The 26,572-nt window shown below is 45.2% G+C and overlaps 1 protein-coding gene across 1 annotated transcript in view; it reads right to left on the bottom strand.

Annotated features, from left to right (window-relative positions):
• The window catches only part of LOC104398189 (protoheme IX farnesyltransferase, mitochondrial), a 108,151-nt gene extending 84,300 nt beyond the window's left edge, over positions 1-23,851 (bottom strand). The window contains exons 1-4 of the mRNA XM_010008243.1: positions 23,809-23,851; positions 20,339-20,463; positions 17,677-18,001; positions 9,948-10,072 (exon numbers count right to left, since the gene is read on the bottom strand). Coding sequence (XP_010006545.1) covers positions 9,948-10,072; positions 17,677-18,001; positions 20,339-20,463; positions 23,809-23,851 — 618 coding nt within the window. The remainder of the gene's footprint in view (positions 1-9,947; positions 10,073-17,676; positions 18,002-20,338; positions 20,464-23,808) is intronic.
• Between the last annotated feature and the right edge of the window lie 2,721 nt (positions 23,852-26,572).

Here is a 26,572-nt window from a genome sequence, read left to right as displayed (position 1 = left end):
CTCTTTCCTAGGAATAGGTGTGCAAAGACCTTCCTCATCCCTTTCCTCAAATCTAGAGGTATCTCTTCTTCCTTCTCCCTGCTTGGCTACAACAGAGAAAGAAATTATTCCCCTGGGGCACCTGCCTGCCCCAAACCCATTACAGAGCTCTGGCAGACCAGGTCAGCAGAACCAACTTTGCACTGGGCTTTACTGTAAAATCTTGCAGCTTTGGAAAAAAACTCAACAAGTCAAAAGCCACCTAAGGCAAATTAAGGTCCTGCAGCCCATACAAACAAGAACATTTAGGAGCGTTTGCTCCAGCCCTACTTGTCTTTGGCAGTGCTAGCTGCAAAGCACCAGCAGCTCTCTGCTACCCAGGTTCCCTCTTGGTGGGAACAGTTGTTGATAACCAGAGCATTTAACAAAGACAAAGCAGAGAAACTTTGCATTAACAGTGACAGTCATTCAAAAATTAAAGAGGACTTTTGCTACATTTTACTGCACATAAACCCTACCCAACATTATGAGGACAAAGCAGCAGTGGAACTCAGGGCATTTATGCAGTATGTTTTTAACAATGGAAATTTGAAGAGAAAACCTTAAAATAATCCCAAAGGAATGGGATTGTCAGAATGCTCTGGGTTTGTGTTCCAGCGAGTTCTTCCTTATGGAAATGGTGTTGGTTGGGCTGTTTCAGGGAATGAGGAATTTTCCTTAACCCTTGTGAGTTGTACTTCACTGCATACATGTTATTTTTCATACAGCACAGCACACAAGGTACTGGATTGCCAGCTTTGAAACTGTCAGGAGCCTAACTCAAGGCAATAAGCAAGATGACATAACACCTTTTAAATAACAAAAAGAAAATGACATTTCACTAATTATCTAACCAGGCTAGAATTTAATACTTGCATTGCTGAAGAGATTCTCAGTTACTTGGAAAACATCAAAACATGTACAAGACTGACAAAGAAATATCAACTAATTATTTTCACTTTTCCTTTTCTGAGCTTAGAAAGGCAATACCCCTATGGATCAAAAGGCCAGATAAATCTTATTAAGTACTAGGTTTTCCCTTTTGTCTGGTGCTCTCTCCACATTCCATCATTTCAGTCCTTTGAAATTCCTTTGTTCTGCCTGTGATCAGGGTTTCCAGGGGAAATCTGGCATTGGATCTAAAGGGAACCCCAAACCACCAAAGTATTCCTGACAATTAATCATTTGGTAAATTATTTCTTTCTTTTCCTCCTACCTTGCTTGCCTGCAGTATCTCCAGAGCCCCTTCCAGCATGGTTCCAAAGAGGCAAAACTCCCTGCAGCACCAAAACACACTGACCCAAGGATTCACGTACACACACAGGCTACAGGGTCTCTGCAGTCACCACCCAAAAGTTCCTGTCTATCAGAGTGGTATTGCAGAATAACAACAGGAATTGTCTCTGGATTCACTCTCAAACCATACTGCTCAGCAGTTTCAGCTGAGGAGACAGAAAGCCCAGGACCCTGCAGGGCTGCTTCCCTTGCACTGTCCTGGTGGCACAGAGGAGGCTGCAGTTCCCCCAGTTACACCTTCTCCATAAAATCCCATTTACCATCCTACCCACTCCCTGGTGTTCATTTAGAGCTTTGGCAGCACTGGGATAATGGTTGGACTTGATGATCTGAAAGTCCTTTCCAGTCCAAACCACTCTATGATTTTATGACATAAACTGCTCATCAACAAACGCAACCAGGGAGAGAAAGTGCCACCCAACCCTTACCCTGATTGCCCTGTTCGCTAATTCACAAACAATGGGATATATTTATTTTGTGCATCTGCACAAAAGATTTCTTTATTAAATCAGGAAGCATGATGATCCATAAAGAAAGGGAGTAACATGAAATATAACTTTTTTTCCACTTAATGTTTTTTTTTTTTTTGCTGGCTCGTAATATATATGAAATATATAACAGAAAAATAAAATCAAAACATTTCTTGTTAAACTCCTCTGAAATCTCAATCTTTATGCTAATAATTAATGCCACAGAGGCAAAGTAGTTAAAACAGATGCTTTTTTATTTATTTTCATTGCCTTTACTGAACATCACACTCAGACTGGGGTCTAAGTGCCCCTCTCTAGAGGGCTATTAGAACCCACCCACTTTCTTTCAAAGACCCTTCCTGTGCCACACTCACACATGTGAGGAAAGATTTCTTCCAATAATGATCTGCATTAATTTATAATACTTTTCCTTTATCAAGTTTCAATCGTAGGTCAAATAATTTATGCTCTGCAAAGATTATCTTTGTACCAGTCCTTCAGAGGCTGGTTCTCACCAGTGCTCACCAAACACACCTTCACAAGCTGAGCTGCTCCTATTTGCTATCAAGGATTCCTACACCCCAACTTGATCTGACTGTTGCAATTGAGAATCATCTGACACAGCCCTAAGTTATGATCTTCAGTGACCACTAATGAAGGTTGCCTAGCAGTTAAAATACCAAAAGCGACATATATCAACACACTTTAGAGCATAAGATAGACTTCCAGTGTTGCACTTCTCTTGTATTTATGATATCCTGTAAATTACATCAGAGGCTGCCTCCACCACTGACAGTCCTGTGCTCCAGAGTTAAACACCAGGTTTTAATAACCACTCCTGACAATCTTTTGATCACTGGGGGGGGCAGATGAAAGGCAAGGCCGCCTGCTGCAGGCAATCTGCTCAGTCAAAACAAAGGGGACTTCAGAGAGAGACAGAGATGCATCAGGTGTTAATCTCCACCGAGCAAGCAGGAGTGCAGGCTGATTGACTCGCGCCCCATTTCCAGCCGCTGAAGGACAAGCGCCCAGCAGCGGGCGGCTCGGGAGGCACGTGGGAAGGCAAAGGTGCTGTGAGCTGGGCAGGAAACGTTTTCATTTGGAAACCCTCGGAAAGTCGCTCTAGGCCCTTTCTAAATCACTTTAAACTAATCGTTCGTCTGGTTTCTCAAGTGTGCTGCACGGAAGACATCTTGTTGGCCTTGGAAACAAGTTCTGCCATTCACACGTGGCAGTGCAGTGACCTGCCAGGGGAAGAAGCAAAGAAATACAGTTTTGGAGCTTTCAAAAAGTGGACAAGACAGAATTTGGAGGAGATTGCTTGGGAAAAACCTCCTGCATGGAGTGGAAGTGGGCTAGATGATCTGACAGAGGTCATCTCCCCCCAAGTTGGGTCTGAATGCTATTTATCAGTAGCATTGGAGTCAGAATTGCAAGTTGCCACTCTAGACCTTCAGCCATTCCACAAAACAGATTTGGTAGGAAAAGTTTAGGCATGATGAGATACTATCAAAAAACACTTGGTCTGGGGGAATACAAAAAGAGCTACTGCTGTTCTCTCTTTACTTTGAATTTCTTCATAGGAAAATAAAGAAGGGGTCTGAGGGACTGTCAGACTCCTGCTATTTTTTCTTTTCCATTTCTTCAATAACCCAAGCATCTACCACTAACCACCACTTTCTGCACATCAGTTTAAAACTTGTTTTATTTTTGCTATTGCTTCAATCCTCAGAACAGATTTTTCTGCATTTCTCAGAAACCACAGCAGCTCTCTCTGAGAGGAACACAACTACTCATGTCACATCACTTCACATTAGTTTTCACAGCCACAGAAAGCAAACAGTTGACTTGGGGTCCAATGTGAACCATTTTAACTTCTACAATCAAAAGCCCTGCATTAAACAGCTCTCAGATGGGGAAACTGAGAAACAAGCAGTACTGCATGGCCTTAGATCAAGCTGAAACCAGAATATTTCTAAAATTTGCAGAAACTAAAGAAGATAAAAAGTAAAGAAACTTCATGCTTACAAAATCTGTCTGACCCAACCACACACAAGCCTTCCACGTTCCTTCTCACTCACAAAAACTGCTTCATGGGGTTGGGAGCAACTGGGGAAAAGAACAGTTCATACTGAAAAACTATTTCAGATGCTGCACCTCATTCACAGAAAATCATCATCATTTCTGCCTGACAACCCTGAAACAAAATACAGAGTTGATAAGAAGACTGTGCTCCTCCATGGAAGCTGGTGGCACATCTCCCAGGCACCCCCCTCCCCACACGCAGGTGTTCAGCGTAACCAATTCCTCATGGGTTATTTTTCCTCCTTGAAAAATGAATTACAATTTTTCCTGGCCCAGCAAGCTGAAAGAGTTACAGCCAATATATCCTGAGAGAGGAACAAGGTGTTGGACTTCTCACAATCAGCACCACAGATTCTTTTGCAAGGTTTACTTCAAAATTCAGAACCCCCTCAAACTTACCTTTTCCTACTCCTTTCACCCCATTATGTGACCTTAAACATGAGGTAGTTCAGAAAACTACAACTATACAACAGACATTGACTCATTGTTATGGAGCCCAGGAATCCAAACACATTAGCATGACTTCAGCTGCTGATGTTGTAGCAATACTTAAGACTCCATGGTAGACTGATGATGGTACCTTGAAAAGGAACAGACTGGTCTGAATCTAAGTATTGTTGATAAACCCATATTTGTGTGGACAACTATAAAAATGTCAACCTCAGATTATCACTACAGCAAATAACAGCCTCAGAGGGTGAGTTGGGGTGTTCAGCCTGGAGAAGAGAAGGCTCCAGAGAGACCTTAGAGCACCTTCCAGTGCCTGAAGGGGCTCCAGGAAAGCTGGGGAGAGACTTGGGACAAGGGCAGGGAGTGATGGGATGAGAGGGAATGTTTTTCAGCTAAAAGAGGGGAGATTCGGGTTACACATTAGGGAGAAATTCTCTAGTGTGAGGGTGGTGAGAGCCTGGCCCAGGTTGCCCAGGGAAGCTGTGGCTGCCCCATCCCTGGCAATGTTGAAGGGCAGGTTGGATGGGGCTTGGAGCAGCCTGGGCTGCTGGGAGGTGTCCCTGCCCATGCAGGGGGGTTGGATCTAGATGATCATTAAGGTTCCTTCCAACCCAATCCACTCCATGACTCTATGATTCACTTGTAGGCAAGAGAGGCAGGATGAAGATTTCAAAATGCTATTAAGTTTCTAAGCTTCAGCTGACCTTTCTCTAGAGGATGGAGCAGTATTTGCTTACCTAAGTATGTTTATTATTAATTTTTTAACGAACTTTTTAGGTTGCTTTGTGACTACTGGTCAATCAATCAAGGAATTAAAGGAGAGCAAAACATTGTAAAAAGACTCCAGCTCTCCTCCTGGCAGCACAGAGATAGGAAGAGGATTAAAAACTGGAGGAGAGGCAGCTTTGTTTTGACTTTAACCTGGGGCCTATCACTGCATATCCAAATGACCATCACAGTTTGTCCTAATACAAAAGGATCCCACACAAGGTCCCTGGGCTGCCAGCTGAGCTTAGACCCAGAATTTCACCCCATTATTTGAACACCAAACCAACCCTTCCCACCCATCACAGCTAAGGATCAGCTTCTAAGGATCAGCTTCTAAGGATCAGCGCTGTCAGGAGAGGATGATGTGGAGAGCAAACCACAGCCATCAGCTCAGGCCCTGGAGGGACAGGGATGTTGACTGTTCTTCCATTTGTTCTCTCATTCAGTTTCACATATTTACTCTGTTTCTTATTTTCAATTAACTTGAGCTAAGATACTCATTCAGTCCAGTCTGCTTCCTTTTCAAGGTACCATCAGTCAAATCCAACCACATCATTTTATCTCTCGCTTATTAAATTCAAACCATTTTAAACATCCTGCTTTCATCTTTATAGCTCTCTCCCACTTTTTAACCATGCTGCAGTTACAGAAGAATGTTCTTGACATATAAAATGTGCATGTGACTCCTTTAACATTTTAATGCCATGTATTGTGTTGTAAACATCTCTTCATGTTTTATCTCCTTCTCCATAAATCAGAGGCTATCTTAGAAGTCTCAAAAACGACATGTCTTCTCCATAATATAAATGTAAGACTACTCCTTGAAATTTGAGTCAGCTTTCAAAAATCATCAAAAACCAGAGCTGTGAAAAAGCAGAATATTATCAACTAACTTAATAGCATTTTCTCCCGCTGCATTTCTATGACAGCATGAGCACAGTAGGGGAAAAATACATTACAAAATGGGTCTTCAATCAGAAAACCAAGGTAAAAAATACTCTTTTTTTGGTCATTTGTAAGGAACAAAACTAAGGTAAAAGTACCTTATTGTGTATCCATACCAATAGACAACACTGAGAGGCAGGAAATTGGGCAGTATAAAAAAAGTGATATGCTAGGAATAATTATTTGGTTTATTTAAGATTAACATGCAGTGTTTACAAGATTAAACCCCAGAACATATTTCCATTTCCTTACCTTAACTGCAATTAATAAGACTGATCTTTTCTAATCAGATTTTCCAGTGTTTTTTGCTAGCTTAATAGTGCTACAGCAAAAATGTGTCTCAGCCTGGGTAAATGCATTAAGTGATTTTTGTTTTTTTCAAATAAAAAAACCTGTAAAATACTGATTACTTTGAAAAGCTAGAGCACCAATAAAGAACACCTGTCCAAAATAATTTTAAGTACTTCAATGATGGAAAAAAGAAAGAGAACCACTAGAAAAAAAAAAAAGAAAAAAAAAAAAAAAGAGGAAAGCAGTTTTAGCAGGTGGGAGTGAAAAGTGGTGACATGTTGTAGTACAATAGTGAAGGGCTGAAGGATGTAACACAGTGTTGCATGATGTGGAAGAGACCCAGGCACCACAGGATTATTGTGCCATGAAAATGCTGGATGAGGTGCAAAGGACAACCCTGAAGTCTTGTGATATGAAGGAGTGAGGCAGAAGCAGAACTGCTGGTAACAGACCAGAGAAATAAACCACTATCTTTTCTTTGGCACCTTCCAGCAGGAGTTCACAGCCTCAAGCCCCAACACACTCTGCAGGAAAACCCAAGGACCCTCTGATATTTATCCAGATCCCCAGAATTCATAACATTTTCCCCCATCCTGAGAGATTCTGTTTCTGTCAAACTACTGTCTAACATAAATCATTCCAAGATACTTCTTTTGATTTTTTCTAAACAATTGTTTCTAGAAAGACCTTGCTGTAGAACAGACACCACATTTCCCCCTAATGCAAACCCATGCCCAGGTACTTTTTGTCTGTATTTTCCAGGGTATCTTCAAGCACAATCTTTTCACTGGCATTTTAGAAAGACAAAACAACACAAAAACAGGAAAAAAAAAAAAAAGCCAACACCAAAAACCTCACCACTTCATTAGAATAATTATCCAATTTCTCAGAATTGTCATAGAAATACATGAGAAATACATTCCTTCTACTTGCATCAGAAAGTACAGCTAGAATTTAGAATTTATGTATTCTGAAACTTGTTTGTAAATACATGTCTTTGGTGGAAAAAAACCACCATATTGTACTTCTGCAAATAATGGGAAAATACAATGTTGCCAAATCTCATAATTTTATTAGTGCTTTCTTGTTAAGGACAGTGAAAGTGGGGCATGAAACTTCACTCTGGCAAACTTTTCTAACTTTCTAGCTCTTGAGGCTAGGAAAAAATGTCTTCAGTCTAATAATACATAGGTATCTGAAATGAAGAGAGTAGGTGATAATTAAAAAAAGAGACCAAAGATGACTTCTTGGTCTCTCTGTGTTACTTAGCACAGCCCTGGCTCCCCTCCCCACATAATTCAACTTAAATAGTTAATGCAGCTTAAATCAGTGGGAGTAAACTGGCTTCAGCTTGTTCATTGTTAAATTAAGTGATTGAGAGAAGGCAAAAAATCCAAAACCAAGAGAAGGCAACAAATCCCAAACCACAGACTTTTGAACAGTTCAAAATTTCTATCAATACTTCCAGGAACATTAAGGAATCTCTGCTGCACTTTCACAGGACCAGGATCCTCACATCCTGTCCTAAATCATGGGGAGGAATCTTACACAATCAACACTTTACCTTCCCACGACATACTTGAGGATTGTAAATTGTGAACTAAGATTTATCAGGGAAATGAGGGGTGGGAAAGACAAGTTGCCCTTAAAGATGTCCAGATTTATGGCACTACGGGAAGCGGAAGGACGGTTATCATATAAAAAGGTCCTTAAGGGACAGCAAAGAGCAACAAGGGAAACATGAGTCATGAGCTGCCAGAGGAGAGGACGCGCATGGGGAGAACTGGACAGAGCAAAGTAGCAATAAAGGAAGTTCCAAGTCAAATGTGCTCCTTCCCAAAGGTCGAGATAGATACCCAAGATTACAGTATATATTGAAAATTAAACTCCCAGCCAGTTCTGACACTGCACCAGCAGCAACACCAGGAAAAGGACGCTCAGCGACTGAGATGTGTGTCAAGGATCCACTGACAGACAAGGTCACAAGAGCACAGCTCTGCTCTTCTGCTTTGGTACCAACTCTGCTGCTTTCTTTTCCTTAGCAAGAGCAGCTGCCATGAAGGGCTGTCTGCACGGGCTAGTGGCTCACAGGGGTGAGTGTGCAAACTTCAAGCTGAGATTGTGAAAGGCAGTTTTCCACCTTGTGAGGCTGGATGAAGCTTCTCTATATAAAGGCATATTAACAGCTGTTCCTCTGGTGAGACAGCAATGAGTAAATACTGAATTATGAGCCCAAACACAAAGTTCTTGCACTCCTAACTTGTGTTTCCCATCCCAGCAGGCCTCAAAGTGTCCAACTCTGAAGTGATGGTACAGGATTTCTGGTACTCCCAAGTATCTCTGGATTTTTAAAAGCAAGATTTTTAAAAGTGACTTCCAAGAGTTTAAAATGTGGCTGCTTTTGAGCCAAAACAGAACAGTGAGCAACAGATGTACATGATGACCAATGGGTACTTCAGAGAACACTGGGACTTTCTTCAAATTATTTCTCAAGGCTACCTAAGTGTTTTCAAGTAAGGTAGGCTACCAAATATTTCCAAGCAACAAAAAATGATGCAGCATCCTTCCTATTTTGCAGAGAAACCACAGGAAGTGAGCTGCCTGCCCTGACATGAAGCTCAGTGAAAGGAATCTGTACTTACTTCCTTCTGAGCAAGACACATGCTTATGGGTGCAACCTCAAAAAGCACATTGGGCACTGACACCTGGGGTGTTCTGAGGTGTAAACATCAAAGAGCTCCACGCAATCAAGGTGACTCCTGGATACAGATCACAGGAAACCTCCATGCCCTGTCCCACTAACAGGGTCCCAGGACTCAGTCCCCCTGCTCCCCAAGTGACTGCTGGAACCCTAAACTGCAATTGAAGTTGTCACTGGTACTGCCACTTCTTTATCCAGGGCACATGTACAACTGAGAGTGACCATGGCCACTACTATGCTTTGTAAGTCTAATCAACACCATAAGTGTTGCAACGTGCTCACTAGTAAGGCTCTCCTCTGGGGCTCTGGAAGAGCCTGGCAGCAACTTTGCTTCATAGCTGGATTGCAGGAGAGCTGAGAGATCAGCATCAAGCTCCACGGGCACGTTCACACATGCAAGGAAGCTCAAGTTGAAGCACCTGGAACATCTCCAGCATGAAACACCTACCACATGAGAGAATTTTCAGTACATTTTGCAGATATGCAGGAGATACCCCAGTTCCTGCCTGGACAGAAGCACAAACCCTGCCCAAGTCCCACTCAGTTTAGAAAGGTGCTCTGAGCTGCTCTCTGAACAAGGTCATGCAGTGATGCACCCCAGAAACCAGGCCCCATGAGGCTAGAGCCCCCATAGCTATTCTTACACTCCAATTAGCTCTTCCTGTGTCATTTTCAGTGACCCAGGCTTGGTATTATCAAGATAAACATTATTATTGGGAGGCTTAAAACCTCATCAACTCAATTCTGAAAAAATACACTGCCTAGCAACTACACTTCAATTCTTGACATATATTCCTTTGGCAGTGTCAGTGGCTCAGAGCTCGTGTGGCAGCTGATGGCACAGACCTCCAAGCCACCCCCTGACACCACTGCAGAAGCCAGGACACCACCAGTTTGTGGTACAGACGAAGAGATGGACTGACCTGATTGATGGAGTTGGCAGCACAGGATGCCAGTCCAGTTCCAAGGGAGGCAAGCAGGAAACAGGTCAGGTCAAAAGGGACTGGGGCCATAGCAAAGCCAGCAGATGCAGTGCTCACCACCAGAGCTGCAAGGCAAGTGAGAGCATGGGTCAAGGCACCAACAAGAAACAATCTCCTTTCTACACACCACTAGAGTGAAGGCTTTTAAACGCTGCAAGAACTCCTGTGCAGATTAACTTTTGACTACTTTTATGGATCAAAGCAGCTTCATGAACTGAGTACAATTAATACTAATGCCCTACAGAAGGAAGGCGAAGATGAGAAGGAGAGTTGTCAGGGAGGACATGAGAAACCCCAAAGCATCAGCACGTTACAAGAGGGGAGAATAAAACTTATGCCTGTATTCCCTATTTCATGGATTTGCTGCAGGATCAAACTGCCTCATGCAACACATACATGAGATACCTTTGTTCCAGCAACTCTAATGCCCTGTTCCCATCTGACATGGCCACATCAGGCAGAAGGAACAATCATGTCATCACACAGAATTAGCAACATTTACAGGCCTCAAAAATTCAGTGGATTAATTGTCATCCAAAATTGTAAATTTAGCACAGTTCTTCAAATCACATTCTTAAAATCAAAGTTACCCAAGCCTCACTCCTAATATTTGTAATCACCCAAATTACAGATCTTACAAACCTAACCTTGGCAAGAAATAATATGACATGAAAAATTTCTTATTCTATAAAAGTCAGCACATTTACTGAATATCTTGGTCATGAGCTTGAACCTTACAATCTCAAATTAGCAGTTATTAAACAGAAAGTATTTAAATAATATTTTGCATGTAATTCCATGTTCCAGACCTCAGCTAGCCCAAATCAATGAATCTAAATGTGCTTATCTTCCTGATTCCTACAAAGTCTCCTGTTTGTCTGAAGTTAAATGACAAATAAATAACCTTTGCTGACCGAAAATACCTGGATTATCTACTAAGCAGTGTTACTTGAGATGAAAAATTAAATGTCATGGCAGAGACATGCCAGCAACGAGGCACAGGCAAAGTGCTAATTTTAAGAACTGTGCTTGCATAAGAACCTTAGGAATTAATCCTAAAAAGACAGTGAAGAAAACTTGCTGCTTATCAAAACGTTGCTCTAAGTATTCAAATCCATTGACAACTGAATATTATTATAATATTATACATAATATATAATACTTCTAAAATCCAGTGAAGCCACAAGGCCTTACTCCTCTTGGAAGCTGTGAAGCAGCCACAAACTCTGCAGCCCCACACAGGCAGATGCTGACCATATCTGAAAGTCTGGACCCCAATTATTATATGAAAAGAACAGCATCTTCATTTCAAAACTCTTGAATCCTTAGTAGAGCCCACAAGAAAATATCAAATGCATTGTCTTACAAACGATAGTGTTAAAAAACACCCAGAAAAGCTGACAGAAAAGCAGTGGTGTCTGCATTTCTAAGAGTGATTGCATTTTTTTTTTGCATAATAAATCACACGTGCACTTCTAGACAAGAATTTAATTAAAACTTATCTTAGAGAGCACTTTACACCAATTTATAATGGGAAAACACCAACTCATTTGCTGAAGAAGGAAGGTGGAGCAGATTGGCAAACAGTCAGTGTAACATTACCATTACACTGACCTCAAAGAAATTCTAATACTGTACAGCCACAGTGCTAATTAAATCTCCATTGATTTCTCCAGATTAATTTTAGCCAGACATTTCAGTGTGACTTACCAGGATCTCATTAAAAAAAGCCTGTAGTACATCCCCTCACTTATCCCATTGGAACAGGTATTTGAGCTGTTTGGGCAGTGACCACGAGGCATCCCTTGCTTGTCTCATCACCAGCAGTTTAAGTGCAACACGTTAAGAATAAATAATAAGAAAATGTTCCCTTTGGATTGGGAAGTTTATTTTTTTTTACTGTGGAAGCAATAATTTACTCTTCTACTTCCCTCATGGAAGAAAAGTATATTTAATTGAAATCACATCAAGGGAGTGAGGTCATTGCCTCTGTTTGTTTTTTAATCCCTATTAGTTTAGTGCTTTAGGGGCCAAATTAACTTCACGTTATTGCATAATAGATGGAATTGATCCTTTCAAGATTTGTTAATGAGAGTTGGCATTAAACAAGCTTCTCCAAAAGAAGCCGGGATTAAAACTTATGATCTCAGCCTAAACATAATTTTCAGTCTTTTAAACAATTTTAGCTTTTAGAAAAATTAACAAAGAACACTTGTCTCCAATTTCAATGTAAATGAAAAAGAAATTAATGGATCAGTGACAAAAAGAGTGAATTATAATGTTTCTAGCATTAAAACAGTCTTCAAAAAGCCTACAGTGTACAGTATTCTTTATATTCCTCTTCACCTTCATTGTAACGTGATCTGCCTTTATAAATCCCTGTCATTTCATAGAATCACAGAATCCCAGGCTGGTTTGAGTTGGAAGGGACCTTGAAGATCACCCAGTTCCACCCTTCTGCACAGGCAGGGACACCTCCCACCAGCCCAGGCTGCTCCAAGCCCCATCCAACCTGCCCTTCAACACTGCCAGGGATGGGGCAGCCACAGCTTCCCTGGGCAACCTGGGCCAGGCTCTCACCCTCACACTAAAGAATTTATTCCTAATATCTAACCTAAATCTCCCCTCTTCCAGCTTAAAACCCCTTGTCCTCTCACTACCAGAACTTGTAGAAAGTCCCTCCCCAGCTTTCCTGGAGCCTCTTCAGGGGCTCTAAGGTCTCCCGGAAGTCTTCTCTTCTCCAAGTCCAAGAACCCCAACTCTCTCAGCCTGTCCCCATAAGAGAGTATATTCAGCGTACCAATCACCAGGCCATATTTTGTTTAGGTCCTATTAAAATGAACCCAAACCAAACCAAAACCATAGAAAGTCAAAGCAAACCAGTTGAGCTTTAGATTTTCTTTCTACCCCTGTGCTGAAGAACTATCAGTACCTACAGGACAAAAGCAAATGTATTTCTACTTGAAGAAAAAATTTCACTGCTTTACTGCAAATGTTCATATACTCCTTAAAGGAAACCAGCATTCCAAGAGCTGATGGAATTTTCCTTCCAGAGTTTTCAGACTTTGGTTTCTGGAAAGCTAAACGTAGCATCAGCATTAGTGCTACACGTTTGACCAACGTTTACTTTCTAAACTTATACTTGTTTGGGGCAGACACATCTAAGCTTTGCTGTAGATTATAAACCTGCATACTAAAGAAGGCCAAACTCCTGGAGCAAACTTAAATTTGGGACAATATTTTGAAACAAGTCCCTGCATCACATCCTGTAACATTATGAACAGAGCAGCTAAGTCTCCTTTTACCATCAAACAATTTTAAAATGCTTGGAAAAAAAAATAAACTGCATTAATACTTTGGTTTTATTTGGCTAGTTCTCCTTGTAGCAACTGCCAGAAAACTACCACTATTGAGCTTTGTTTCCTTGATAGGATAATAGTTACTGGTTTAGCAATTACAAAATGAGAACTACTTTGACAGGCATATGAAATATATTTAGAACTGAGAATAAATGTTGACTAGTAATAACCCAAGGAGTGACTAGTGATAGATCTTTGTCAAAGGTCTGGGCTATATTAAAGCTCCCATTCAGAGCATAACTGCCATAATAAATGTCATTATTCCAGAATAAAATGGAAATGTACTGGATCTCCACTGAAAGACATGTTTGTTTTTTTTACTGGAGAGGTTGTTACCAGATTTTTAGGCCTATGAACACAATGTAGGCCCCTTATTTAGTCATTGTTGCTCCGTTATGCAGTGGTTTGGTAACACTCAAGAGTCCTCATGCCAAGCAGGAGACCCATCATCTGCCTTTTACCAACATTCAACAGACAGAGATGAAGCAGGATATTCATGATTACATCACAATTCAGCAGCAAATGCCTCAGGCTTCTGATTTCCAGCTCAACAATTTCATGCCAGAGCATCACTAATGCACAGACACAAACTCACATCCCATAAATTCCAGCTGATTTCTAGAAAATAAAACAGGATTATTTTCTTAAATGGGGAAATAAAATTTTAAAAAAGTGCTCTACTTCAGTCTCCAAGGCTGAAAATGCTCATAAATTAACATTTGTCCACTTTGCAAATGTTACATGTGTGTCAGTAAGTCCATGTCACAGAAGCCATGCCCAGTTTTGTAGCAGGCAGCCCTTACTCCTGGGATTTGTCCAGCAACAACACAGAGAAAATCAGACTGGAAGGGACCTCAGGTGACCACCAAGTCCAACCTCCTGCCCAAAGCAGGGTTAACCCTGAGTTCAGGCCAGGCCCCTTAGGGCTTTGTTATCTCCAAGGATGGAATTTTTACATCCTCTCTGGGCAACCTGCTCCACAGTTGGACTGTCGTCATGACAAACTTTTCTTTTTCCTTATGTTAAGCCAGAATCTCCTGTTTCAATTTATGAAACATGTTTGCTCTGTGGAAAAATTCCCATATTTCCAACAATACTTCAAAACTAAAGCACAGATGCTCCCAAATCTGTCTTTTAAAAGAATTTTAAAGACTGGAGAATGCCCACGTCCTCCCACCTATGGAAGGAGCTACTAGTGATCAGGAGGCATATATAAAACTTCACCTTAAAAACAAGTATCTAACAAATGTATGGGCCTCAAAGAACTGGTTATATCAGTCTTGTGATTCTGCCTGTAACATGCACATTACAATTTGATGTATGGATACTTAACACACTGAACCATAACAAGATACCAAGTGCAGAACCTGCTCTGATGAGATCTGAAACAAGTCTCCAGTAATCAGCACAGAAACAAAAATATTTACCATGCTTTAATGCATTGACTATTAAAACATTCTTTGAGAAAAAAGAGCAGCAAAAGTCCCAAACAGCTTGGAAGAGTTGGAAGGTAGAAGTGCTTTGCATTGAGATGCCATAAAAGACAGACCTCAAGGGACAGACTGGGGCTTTGCACATGATTCCTGGGTAAACAACAACTTGCTAATACACAATTGTGAATGAAAAGGAATCTTCAGAAAGAAATTAGCAAGTTTCTGAAGACAAATAAAAATGCTAATTGTAGTATATTAAAATACAGGATAAAAGAAAGGTAAATAAATACTTGAAACATAAGGGCTCTGGTATGGCTTTCTGAAGGAGATCTGTGCTCCAGAAGCCTGGAGTCAGGACTCTTCCAGGCATAGTAGAAACAGAGATATGTTCAAGACAAAGTCCCCTCCTCAAGGGAAGTTAGATTAAAAAATCTACAGCTGTTTAGAAATTAGCAGTGAAGTTTGCACCTGACTCAGGCCACTACATCCCTAAGTGCCACATACGGTGCTGTAGATCTAGCTGGCTGTCCCTACCAAAGGACTAACATGCAAGGCATCCTTTACTGTATCAGCATCTACCAGAACATTTCTAATACTCAGCATTTCATCACACTTTCCCCAAATTAAAAACTGAAGTTTAATTTTCCTGTGTTTTTGAATAAAGTTCCTAATTTTCAACTGTGACCACTGGGTAAAACATCACTGAAGTGTGAACTTGAAGACAAATTTAAGATCTGAGGGCTGAGGGAGTTGGGGCTGTTCAGTCTGGAGAAGAGAAGGCTCCAGAGGGACTTCTTAGCAGCCTTGCAGTGCCTGAAGGGGCTACAGGAAAGCTGGGGAGGGGCTTTGGACAAGGGGTTATAGTGAGAGGACAAGGGGTAATGATTTTAAACTGAAAGAGGAGAGATTTAGGTTAGAGATCAGGAGGAAATTCTTCAGTGTGAGGGTGGTGAGAGCCTGGCCCAGGCTGCCCAGAGAAGCTGTGGCTGCCCCATCCCTGGCAGTGTTGAAGGGCAGGTTGGATGGGGCTTGGAGCAGCCTGAGCTGGTGGGAGGGGTCCGGCCCATGGCAGGGGATGGGACTGGATGGTCTTTAAGGTCCCTTCCCACCCAAACCATTCTATGATTCTAAGATGAGACAACCTGAAGCTCTTAATGTGGCTGCATTATAAATTATTTGGATTTTCTCCTGTTTCCATACCTTCACATCTCTCTTGTTTTCAGAACACATTAATATTAGTTTAAAAAAAAAAAAAAAAAGACATTTATAATTCTGAAACCTTAATCAGACAAATGCATTAGCTTGTCAAGTGCCTGGATGTCAAGATCCAGCTGTTGAGACAGGAGGCAGAGAATAGCACAGAGAAGGGAAAGGATGAAAACTGAACACAAAAAGGTAGATTATGAGACAAGTAATTAGAAGTTCCCTTATTGTTTTCTATGGCAACAGAGTACAAACAAAACTCTTGTCCTGTTGGGAAGGCAGAGCTTCTAACAGCAGAACCACGAGAGCTGCAGTTTGCAGGAGGGCACAGGAACAGCATCACTCATTTCCTTTCAAAGGTGAATTACAGTTCAGATACAAACAAACATTCTCTTTACTTCAGCAGCAGGAAAAGGAAAGGGCACGAGGAAGTCCCATTTTAGCATAATGCAGAGTATAGTTTTTTGTTATTTCATACTCTAAGAAGCATAAATAAAGAGGCTGCCAAAAAACCCACACAGGATATGAGGTCTATCAGAACTCCATGGGTGAAAGGAATTGAGTTGTGTGTCATTCATAACTTAAAAACTGATCTTAGAGAATTTATTTTTCTCTAAAAAAAAAATATATATAAATAAATAAAATCAAAGACCTACACAAAACTGATACAGGCAAGATCAGTTTTGCCAAGTCCAAAACATGAGATGCCTCATCAACACTGAGAACTTGAAGGCTTTTTATTAGAGAACAACCTCAATAACCATTGGACACTACACGTGGGCATTGTAATTTTTCCATGGAGAAAACAACCAATGAAACTTCTATATTGCAACACAAAGTTCCAAAAAGTAAACTTGAATTCAGGATTTTTATGGTAAGTTGTTATGGCAAAGAAGAACAGTTTTGTGACCAAGATTAAATTTCACCCACTGGAGAGAACATCACAGTTGGGACCTAGGAAACTGTCTCTGTTCTTGGCCCTGGCCCAGAAAAGATGCAAGTCTTTTGTCAGATCATTAGAGTTTAATTACATATAAAAGTGTAAAAAGCACTACCCACTGACAAAGGAATTATTTGTAGTTGTTAAGTATTACCCCCAGAGTAAGGGAAGAATGCAGTCAGGCTACAAGACAAACTGCTGGGTTGAAGATCCGACGCTGGCGCTGACGAGAAAAGCAAATTGTGCCTTATTTTAGAAACTTTAATTAGTCTCACTCCAACATTTTCTTTTATAAGATAGGAAATGAGTTGAATTATCTTTAATTATCTTTACTGGTACTTTTACCACCAATTTCACAATAAGCAGTACGAAAGTGAAAGGCAAGAAAATGAGCCAGAATATTGGCAAATATAATCAAGACAACTTTAAGTACCTGACACAATGTTTGTCAATTCTCTTCCTACCCCATTTTCACCACATTTTTTGTGACCACACTTTCTTCTAGTTCCCTAAATCTCATTGACAATGCAATGCAAGCTCCTCCTCCCTGTTTTTAAACAAATTTCAAGGAAACTATTAAAAGCTTCCATAAAACCTGATTTTCCCTGCTCACATTGGATGGAATTGACACAGGAAGTGGGAATTACCCACAAAAACCTACACATACCAGTAAGACATTGAAGAACTGTGATATAAAGAGGATGCACAAAGGGGTAAAGAATGCCCAGCTGTACCTGTGAGCTTAATTTTGGACAACCGTGCCAAAATTCCTGGTAAATCATTGAGCTGTAGCTTCATTTCTTTCCATTGTCTGTCTTCTTTGGCTTCTGCTCTTACTGCTGTGAGTGAATCTTCAGTTTCTGCAGCTGACTCCGTTTCTCTCAACCCATTTCTGCTTGATGGCTCAGACAGAGGCTGAGGAACAGGTGAAATTGGTCTAATCTTGTGTATAACCTTTTTCTCTTGATCTAATTGCTGAAGCTCACGAAAAGGAGATGGAACTGGATCTGACTTGGGTTTGGCTCGTTGTCTGAGGTCTTTGTTGCATTGTGTTACATACTAAATAGAAGGAGAAATGTTGAGATGAATAGTTAAGATGATATTTCTGTCCATTTCAAGTTATTAACAACATCAATTATATTATAACATTAGTCCTATTGTTAGGAGAATTCTTTCCTATTATGACATGACTGAGTTAGCCTGAATTTCAAACACTCAACTCTGCCCAGGGAAGCTGTGGCTGCCCCATCCCTGGCAGTGTTGAAGGGCAGGTTGGATGGGGCCTGGAGCAGCCTGGGCTGGTGGGAGGTGCCCCTGCCCATGCAGGGGGTGGGACTGGATGGTCTTAAAGGCCCTTTCCAATCCAAACCATTCTATGATTCTGTAAATTCACATGTTGAAACATTTCCCAAGCTGAACAAGAGATCCCAAAGGCAGCTCTTCATTTCCCAACTGCATTAATCATGTTTTTTAAGCACTAAACTTTGTGCATCTTCAAGATATGCCCCAAACAATCAGAAAATTTCAGAAAAACAAAATCTACCTCCAATGCTATAAAATCATCTCCCACATTAGGCTACTACTGTTTATCCCAAACTTCACACTAATTTACGAAATTTCACAATTTTCAGCAGCAGTTCCAAAGAATATCTATTGAAAGGCAAGGTAGGAGACAGCTGCTTCTTCTCTTTTAGGACTCTTAAGAGAATAAAACACAGATGAAGAAGACAAGCACTTGGCTTGTCCTGTCTTTAGATTCTCTTTCCTAAAATACTTTATATTTCAAGCACAGGGACAGGCATAAAAAGACTAAGCTTTTAACGGGTCATTTACAAGTTAAGAATTATAATGAGGAAGAGGAATCTGAAATTTCAGCTGTGAATGAGTGATGTGAACACAGCTCAAATCAACAAGGAAACAAAAGTGGCTTTTGCTGCCACCCTCTTACAAGCAATACAATCACTCAAAGAAGATGCAATTTCAAGGGTTTCAATGATAAATACAGCTCTGTTAACACCTAAAACTAACATCAAACTATAGCATGTAACCCACTAGGTTAATGAGCTCAGGAGTTTTTATTCAAATTAACTGATAACTGTTCATTCAGAACACACAGAATCACAGGGGTTGGAAGGAGTTCTCTGAATGATCATCAAGTCCAAGCCCTCTGCCAGAGCAGGACCAAAACTAGGACAGGTCACTCAGAAAGGCATCCAGACAGGGCTGGAAAGTCTCCAGAGAAGGAGCCTCCACAGCCTCTCTGGGCAGCCTGTCCCAGGGCTCTGTCACCCTCACAGGAAAGAAGTTCTTCCTCATGCTGAGGTGGAACTTCCTGGGCTCTAGTTTGTGCCCCTTGCCCCTCATCCTATCACAGGCACCTCTGAACAGAGACTGGCCCTTCCATCTTGACACCCACCCTGCAGATATCCGTGAATATTAATAAGGTCGCCTCTTAGTCTTCTCTAGACTGAACAGCCCCAGGTTTCTCAGCCTTTCCTCATCAGGCAGGTGTTCCAGTCCCTTCCTCCCCCTTGTAGCCTCTGTTGGACTCTTCCCAGCACATCCCTGTCCCTTTTGAACTGGGAAGTCCAGAACTGGTCACAACACTCCAGATCTGGTCTTACTAGGGCAGAGGGGGAGGAGAACCTCCCTTGACCTGTTGGGAGACACTCCTCTTAATGCACCCCAAGATACCATTGGCTTTCTTGCCCACAAGGGCACATTGCTGCCCTATGGATAACTTGTTGTCCCCCAGGACCCTAAGGTCCTTCTCCACAGAGCTACTCTCTAGCAGGTCAGCTCCTAACCTGTTCTGGTGCATGGTGTCACTCCCCCCCAGGTGCAGGAGTCTACACTTGTTCTTTTTGAACCATATTAGGTTCTTTGCCCAGCTCCCCAGATCTCTCTGAATGGCTGCACAGCCTTCAGGTGGATCAGCCAATCCTCCCAGCTTCTTGTCATCAGCAGCTTGCTGAGGACACACTGTCCATGCTACCTCCACAAGTGAGTTCCACCCATCACCTGTATGACTACTGCTCAAACTCTGATTTGCTTCTTGGCATTTTAACAAATAACAAGCTTGAAAATAGTTTCCTTTCACATTTCTCAGTGTGAGACAAGCTCTCCACTTGAAAGGCACAGAAAGCCACCATCAGGCAAGGGACACACTGTGGCAGAAGCCACTGTCCTCGTCACACTGGGCTGTCTCCAACCTCAGATGTTTTAGCTGCCAAGTGCTTTTTCCCCCAGTGCAATCAAAAAAGGAGGTGCCTGGAATTGCCTGAACTTGGTAGATATGAAAACAATGATTTTTATCAACTAATCAACACTTGGAGGCATCACACAGGAGGAAAGAAAAGAATGAGTAACACAGGGTAAATGCACTTCCTGACTTACCATTCGTTTGAGAAAGTTAAAGTACTGAAATGTAATCAGTCTGTCATGGGCCACGTGGCACAGGTGCAGAAATGGGCATGGGATCTGCCTTGTCCCAGGGCTCCTCAGGTGCCAGAGAAACAATCCTTTTAAAAAAACCCAAACAATAGAACATTAGACTCCAGTTCCTCCTCTGCCACTGAGCTTGCTTCCAGCTCCCACTGCAGTGCAAGGGGGAACCAGGGCTGCTTAGGGGTTGGGGGACAACCAGGTGTGAAGGTTCCAGGGGAAAGAACTGAAGGTGCAGGCTTGTCCCAGTGGATTGGTGTTTTTTTCTCCCTGGTTTCTCAGCTCCCCTGAGACGCACTTGTAATTTATTGTTCCATGATTACTTCAACATCAGAGTCACAGATTGGTTTGGTTGGGAAGGGACCTTCAAGATCACCCACTCCCAACCCCCTTGCATGGGCAGGGACAGCTCCCACCAGCCCAGGTTGCTCCAAAGCCCCATCCAGCCTGCCCTTCAACACTGCCATAATGGATGGGGCACATGCCATAATTAACATTATACTGGAGAAACAGCCCCAGCAGTGCTGAAAGGAAGCAGCTGACCCGGGGCAGCACTGGTCAAAGGCACCAAGAGAGACACCGTGTACGACAGGACACCCATGTCCCGAGACAGAGGGACACACACAGATACATGGGCTCTGTCATTCCCACAGAGCAGTCCCAGGACCCTGCTCATCCCCTCACAGCCCCAGGACCCTGCTCACCCCCTCCGAGCAGTCCCAGGACCCTGCTCATCCCTCACAGCCCCAGGACCCTGCTGATCCCCTCACAGCCCCAGGTCCCTGCTCATCCCCTCAGAGCAGCCCCAGGACCCTGCTCACCCCCTCCGAGCAGTCCCAGGACCCTGCTCATCCCTCACAGCCCCAGGACCCTGCTGATCCCCTCACAGCCCCAGGTCCCTGCTCATCCCCTCAGAGCAGCCCCAGGACCCTGCTCACCCCCTCCGAGCAGTCCCAGGACCCTGCTCATCCCTCACAGCCCCAGGACCCTGCTGATCCCCTCACAGCCCCAGGTCCCTGCTCATCCCCTCAGAGCAGCCCCAGGACCCTGCTCACCCCCTCCGAGCAGTCCCAGGACCCTGCTCATCCCTCACAGCCCCAGGACCCTGCTGATCCCCTCACAGCCCCAGGTCCCTGCTCATCCCCTCAGAGCAGCCCCAGGACCCTGCTCACCCCCTCCGAGCAGTCCCAGGACCCTGCTCATCCCTCACAGCCCCAGGACCCTGCTGATCCCCTCACAGCCCCAGGTCCCTGCTCATCCCCTCAGAGCAGCCCCAGGACCCTGCTCACCCCCTCCGAGCAGTCCCAGGACCCTGCTCATCCCTCACAGCCCCAGGACCCTGCTGATCCCCTCACAGCCCCAGGTCCCTGCTCATCCCCTCAGAGCAGCCCCAGGACCCTGCTCACCCCCTCCGAGCAGTCCCAGGACCCTGCTCATCCCTCACAGCCCCAGGACCCTGCTGATCCCCTCACAGCCCCAGGTCCCTGCTCATCCCCTCAGAGCAGCCCCAGGACCCTGCTCACCCCCTCCGAGCAGTCCCAGGACCCTGCTCATCCCTCACAGCCCCAGGACCCTGCTGATCCCCTCACAGCCCCAGGTCCCTGCTCATCCCCTCAGAGCAGCCCCAGGACCCTGCTCACCCCCTCCGAGCAGTCCCAGGACCCTGCTCATCCCTCACAGCCCCAGGACCCTGCTGATCCCCTCACAGCCCCAGGTCCCTGCTCATCCCCTCAGAGCAGCCCCAGGACCCTGCTCACCCCCTCCGAGCAGTCCCAGGACCCTGCTCATCCCTCACAGCCCCAGGACCCTGCTGATCCCCTCACAGCCCCAGGTCCCTGCTCATCCCCTCAGAGCAGCCCCAGGACCCTGCTCACCCCCTCCGAGCAGTCCCAGGACCCTGCTCATCCCTCACAGCCCCAGGACCCTGCTGATCCCCTCACAGCCCCAGGTCCCTGCTCATCCCCTCAGAGCAGCCCCAGGACCCTGCTCACCCCCTCCGAGCAGTCCCAGGACCCTGCTCATCCCTCACAGCCCCAGGACCCTGCTGATCCCCTCACAGCCCCAGGTCCCTGCTCATCCCCTCAGAGCAGCCCCAGGACCCTGCTCACCCCCTCCGAGCAGTCCCAGGACCCTGCTCATCCCTCACAGCCCCAGGACCCTGCTGATCCCCTCACAGCCCCAGGTCCCTGCTCATCCCCTCAGAGCAGCCCCAGGACCCTGCTCACCCCCTCCGAGCAGTCCCAGGACCCTGCTCATCCCTCACAGCCCCAGGACCCTGCTGATCCCCTCACAGCCCCAGGTCCCTGCTCATCCCCTCAGAGCAGCCCCAGGACCCTGCTCACCCCCTCCGAGCAGTCCCAGGACCCTGCTCATCCCTCACAGCCCCAGGACCCTGCTGATCCCCTCACAGCCCCAGGTCCCTGCTCATCCCCTCAGAGCAGCCCCAGGACCCTGCTCACCCCCTCCGAGCAGTCCCAGGACCCTGCTCATCCCTCACAGCCCCAGGACCCTGCTGATCCCCTCACAGCCCCAGGTCCCTGCTCATCCCCTCAGAGCAGCCCCAGGACCCTGCTCACCCCCTCCGAGCAGTCCCAGGACCCTGCTCATCCCTCACAGCCCCAGGACCCTGCTGATCCCCTCACAGCCCCAGGTCCCTGCTCATCCCCTCAGAGCAGCCCCAGGACCCTGCTCACCCCCTCCGAGCAGTCCCAGGACCCTGCTCATCCCTCACAGCCCCAGGACCCTGCTGATCCCCTCACAGCCCCAGGTCCCTGCTCATCCCCTCAGAGCAGCCCCAGGACCCTGCTCACCCCCTCCGAGCAGTCCCAGGACCCTGCTCATCCCTCACAGCCCCAGGACCCTGCTGATCCCCTCACAGCCCCAGGTCCCTGCTCATCCCCTCAGAGCAGCCCCAGGACCCTGCTCACCCCCTCCGAGCAGTCCCAGGACCCTGCTCATCCCTCACAGCCCCAGGACCCTGCTGATCCCCTCACAGCCCCAGGTCCCTGCTCATCCCCTCAGAGCAGCCCCAGGACCCTGCTCACCCCCTCCGAGCAGTCCCAGGACCCTGCTCATCCCTCACAGCCCCAGGACCCTGCTGATCCCCTCACAGCCCCAGGTCCCTGCTCATCCCCTCAGAGCAGCCCCAGGACCCTGCTCACCCCCTCCGAGCAGTCCCAGGACCCTGCTCATCCCTCACAGCCCCAGGACCCTGCTGATCCCCTCACAGCCCCAGGTCCCTGCTCATCCCCTCAGAGCAGCCCCAGGACCCTGCTCACCCCCTCCGAGCAGTCCCAGGACCCTGCTCATCCCTCACAGCCCCAGGACCCTGCTGATCCCCTCACAGCCCCAGGTCCCTGCTCATCCCCTCAGAGCAGCCCCAGGACCCCCCTCACAACCCCCCCACCCTCACACCCTGGTACCTGCCATGCCCCGGGCGGGCCCGCAGCCCCGCGCCGCGCTCATGGCGCCGCTCTCGCCGCCCTTTCCCCGTCACCGCACGGGCGCCGCCATCTTGCCCGCCTTGCCCTCTAAACGGCTTCCGGGTCGGGGGTTCCGGTCCGGAGGCTGCGGGGCGGTGTGAGGAGGGGCCGGGAGGGATCAGGACGGACCCGCCGGGCCCGGGCTCGGCCTGCCTTCTCCCTTTGGGCCTAGACGAGAAGGGAGGCCGAGCCCGGGCCCAGGACTTCACGCCTTTCCCACCTTCAGACTCCCAAGACCCGCAGATGGAGGCTGTAAGTCACTGAAACCCTTTCAAACACAGAGACCTTGCTCAGAACCCTCATCCTCTCAGCTCTTCGCTTCTCTCCAGGGCTTAAATCCACGCAGGAGTCACCTGCAATCGCGGCGAGGGAGGCAGAGTGAAAACACTCACTAATTCGCCAAGAATATCCTGCTTGGAGGAGTTTTATTTCCATCCTCTTTGTGTTTGGGGAGGAATCAGGGCTTGGAATTTCAGTTCATTCCTTGTTTCACTCTGAGTCATCATCACTCAGCATACATCTCATCTATCTATCTATCTATCTATCTATCTATCTATCATCTGTCTCTCTGTCTATCTACCTACCTACCTACCTACCTATCTATCATCTATCTGTCTATCATCTATCTCTCTGTCATCTATCTCTCTGTCTATCTGTCTCTCTGTCTATCTTTCTATCTATCTCTCCATCTATCTATCTATCTATCTATCTGTCTCTCTCTCTGTCTGCCTGTCTATCTCTCTGTCTGTCTGTCTATCTCTCTGTCTATCTTTCTATCTATCTCTCCATCTATCTATGTATCTATCTATCTATCTGTCTATCTCTCTGTCTATCTATCTATCTCTCTGTCTGTCTATCTATCATCTATCTGTCTGTCTCTCTATCTGTCTATCTCTCTGTCTGTCTGTCTTTCTATCTATCATCTATCTGTCTATCTCTCTATCTATCTTTCTGTGTATCATCTATCTGTCTATCTCTCTATCTGTCTATCTCTCTATCTGTCTATCTCTCTATCTGTCTATCTCTCTATCTCTCTATCTCTCTATCTGTCTATCTCTCTATCTTTCTATCTATCTATCTATCTATCTATCTATCTATCTATCTATCTATCTATCTATCTATCTCTCTATCTCTCTGTCTGTCTGTCTATCTATCCCTTTGCAGTTCCTGTTTGCATCTCCAGTTCCTGCCACTTCCCACAGGATTGGCCTCAAAATTCACACTTGGAAAAAAAAACCAAACATCACATTGAAGGAAAAAACACACCCTATGGTTCCAGAGAGGGCTGGTGGGGTTTTTAGGGCAGGAAAAGGCTGAGGTGGCCTCTGTGTCAGGGCTGAGATTTAAGGCTTAATGATCTTCGTGGCCTTTCACTTGAGCCATAAATTGCACCCCTGGAGAGAGGGGGTCAAACACCACTTTTCTAATTAAGGAGCCTGTTACCCTGAGGCCTCAGGACAGAGCAGCAGCTCCTCCTGAAACAGTCATGGTGATTTAGGGCACGAGTGCCCTTCTGGCTTTTAACTGTGAGGCTGCTCCTGGGGAGGCAAACAACATCTTAGGATTGTTAGTGGGCACAAGCACCCAAAGCTCAGAGTTATGTTTCAGCCTGAAATGGCTCCTCAGGCTTTGGGTCTCACTCCCAAAGGGTTGGGGTCTGCAGGTGGTGGCTCCAGGGAGCCCTGGGTGTTGGCAGGGGTCACTTGCAGCTCTCCCCACCCTCCAGCTCAGCTCCCCAGAAAGGCTGATAAAAGCCCTGGTCCTGATGTCCCAGACCACACGGGAGACTGCAGGAGACCCATCTGGCACAGGCCTCCAAGGCCAAGCACCATTTTGGGTGATTCCTGAAGCACCTCCAACTTTTTTGCTCCGTATCTCTGGCTGCTTCCCCCAGGGACAGTCACTGCACCTTCCAGGCTGAGTTCAGGGGGTGCAAGGGGCATTTCACCACACGACTCCCATTAATGTTAATTATGGAGCACATACTAACGGGGTTATATGATCCTTTCTCCTATTAGCACTGCCATAAATCTGATTGGTGGGGCTTAATTAGATCTCAGCACCAGTATGCCATGGTTTGATACACCAAAGAGCAAATGTGTGGAGACAGCAGACTATTATTACACTTTAATCTCAAAAAAAGCTCTCCTTCCCTTACTCGTAACACCAACAAGGCTTCTTGTAAGATTGATTTGTTGTCAGAAAATGATTTAAAGACCAACTGTACAAATATTATATTTTCCTTGCTTTGTAGAATGGGGCGTTGATGTTAGAGCTCCACAGAGACCTGATGTACTTTCAGATAGGGACCACTGAAAGCCAAGTGCAAAATAAATAAGATGGCATCCTGCTGCTCTTGTGGTGACCTTTACAGATTGTTTCAGAACTGGGGCTGCTGTGTGATTTAGAAATACCCTGTGGGGGAAGATGGAGCTTCATGCAACTCTACACTGGTCAGCTGGAGCCCAGCTGCTCTTTGATTTTGGGGGGATCCAGTTATAGGATGTAACAGAAGTAATGGTGCCCAAATTGGAGGACACTCAGACACATCAGGAGCACAGAAATAACAGATAAGAAGAACCAGGGCAGTATTAAAGGCCAGACTGTAGAATTAGAAAGTTGACTGACTTCTTAGGGGATCTAGACTGGGCAAAAAGTCTCTGCTCAGCCCTACAGATCCCTGCTGACATCAAGAGTCAGCTTC

Source organism: Chaetura pelagica, unplaced genomic scaffold (assembly GCF_000747805.2).
Source record: "Chaetura pelagica isolate M959 unplaced genomic scaffold, ChaPel_1.0 scaffold471, whole genome shotgun sequence".
Taxonomy (NCBI): domain Eukaryota; kingdom Metazoa; phylum Chordata; class Aves; order Apodiformes; family Apodidae; genus Chaetura; species Chaetura pelagica.
The sequence above is the reverse complement of the archived record's forward strand: the minus strand, read 5'-3'. Positions and strand labels throughout refer to the sequence as shown.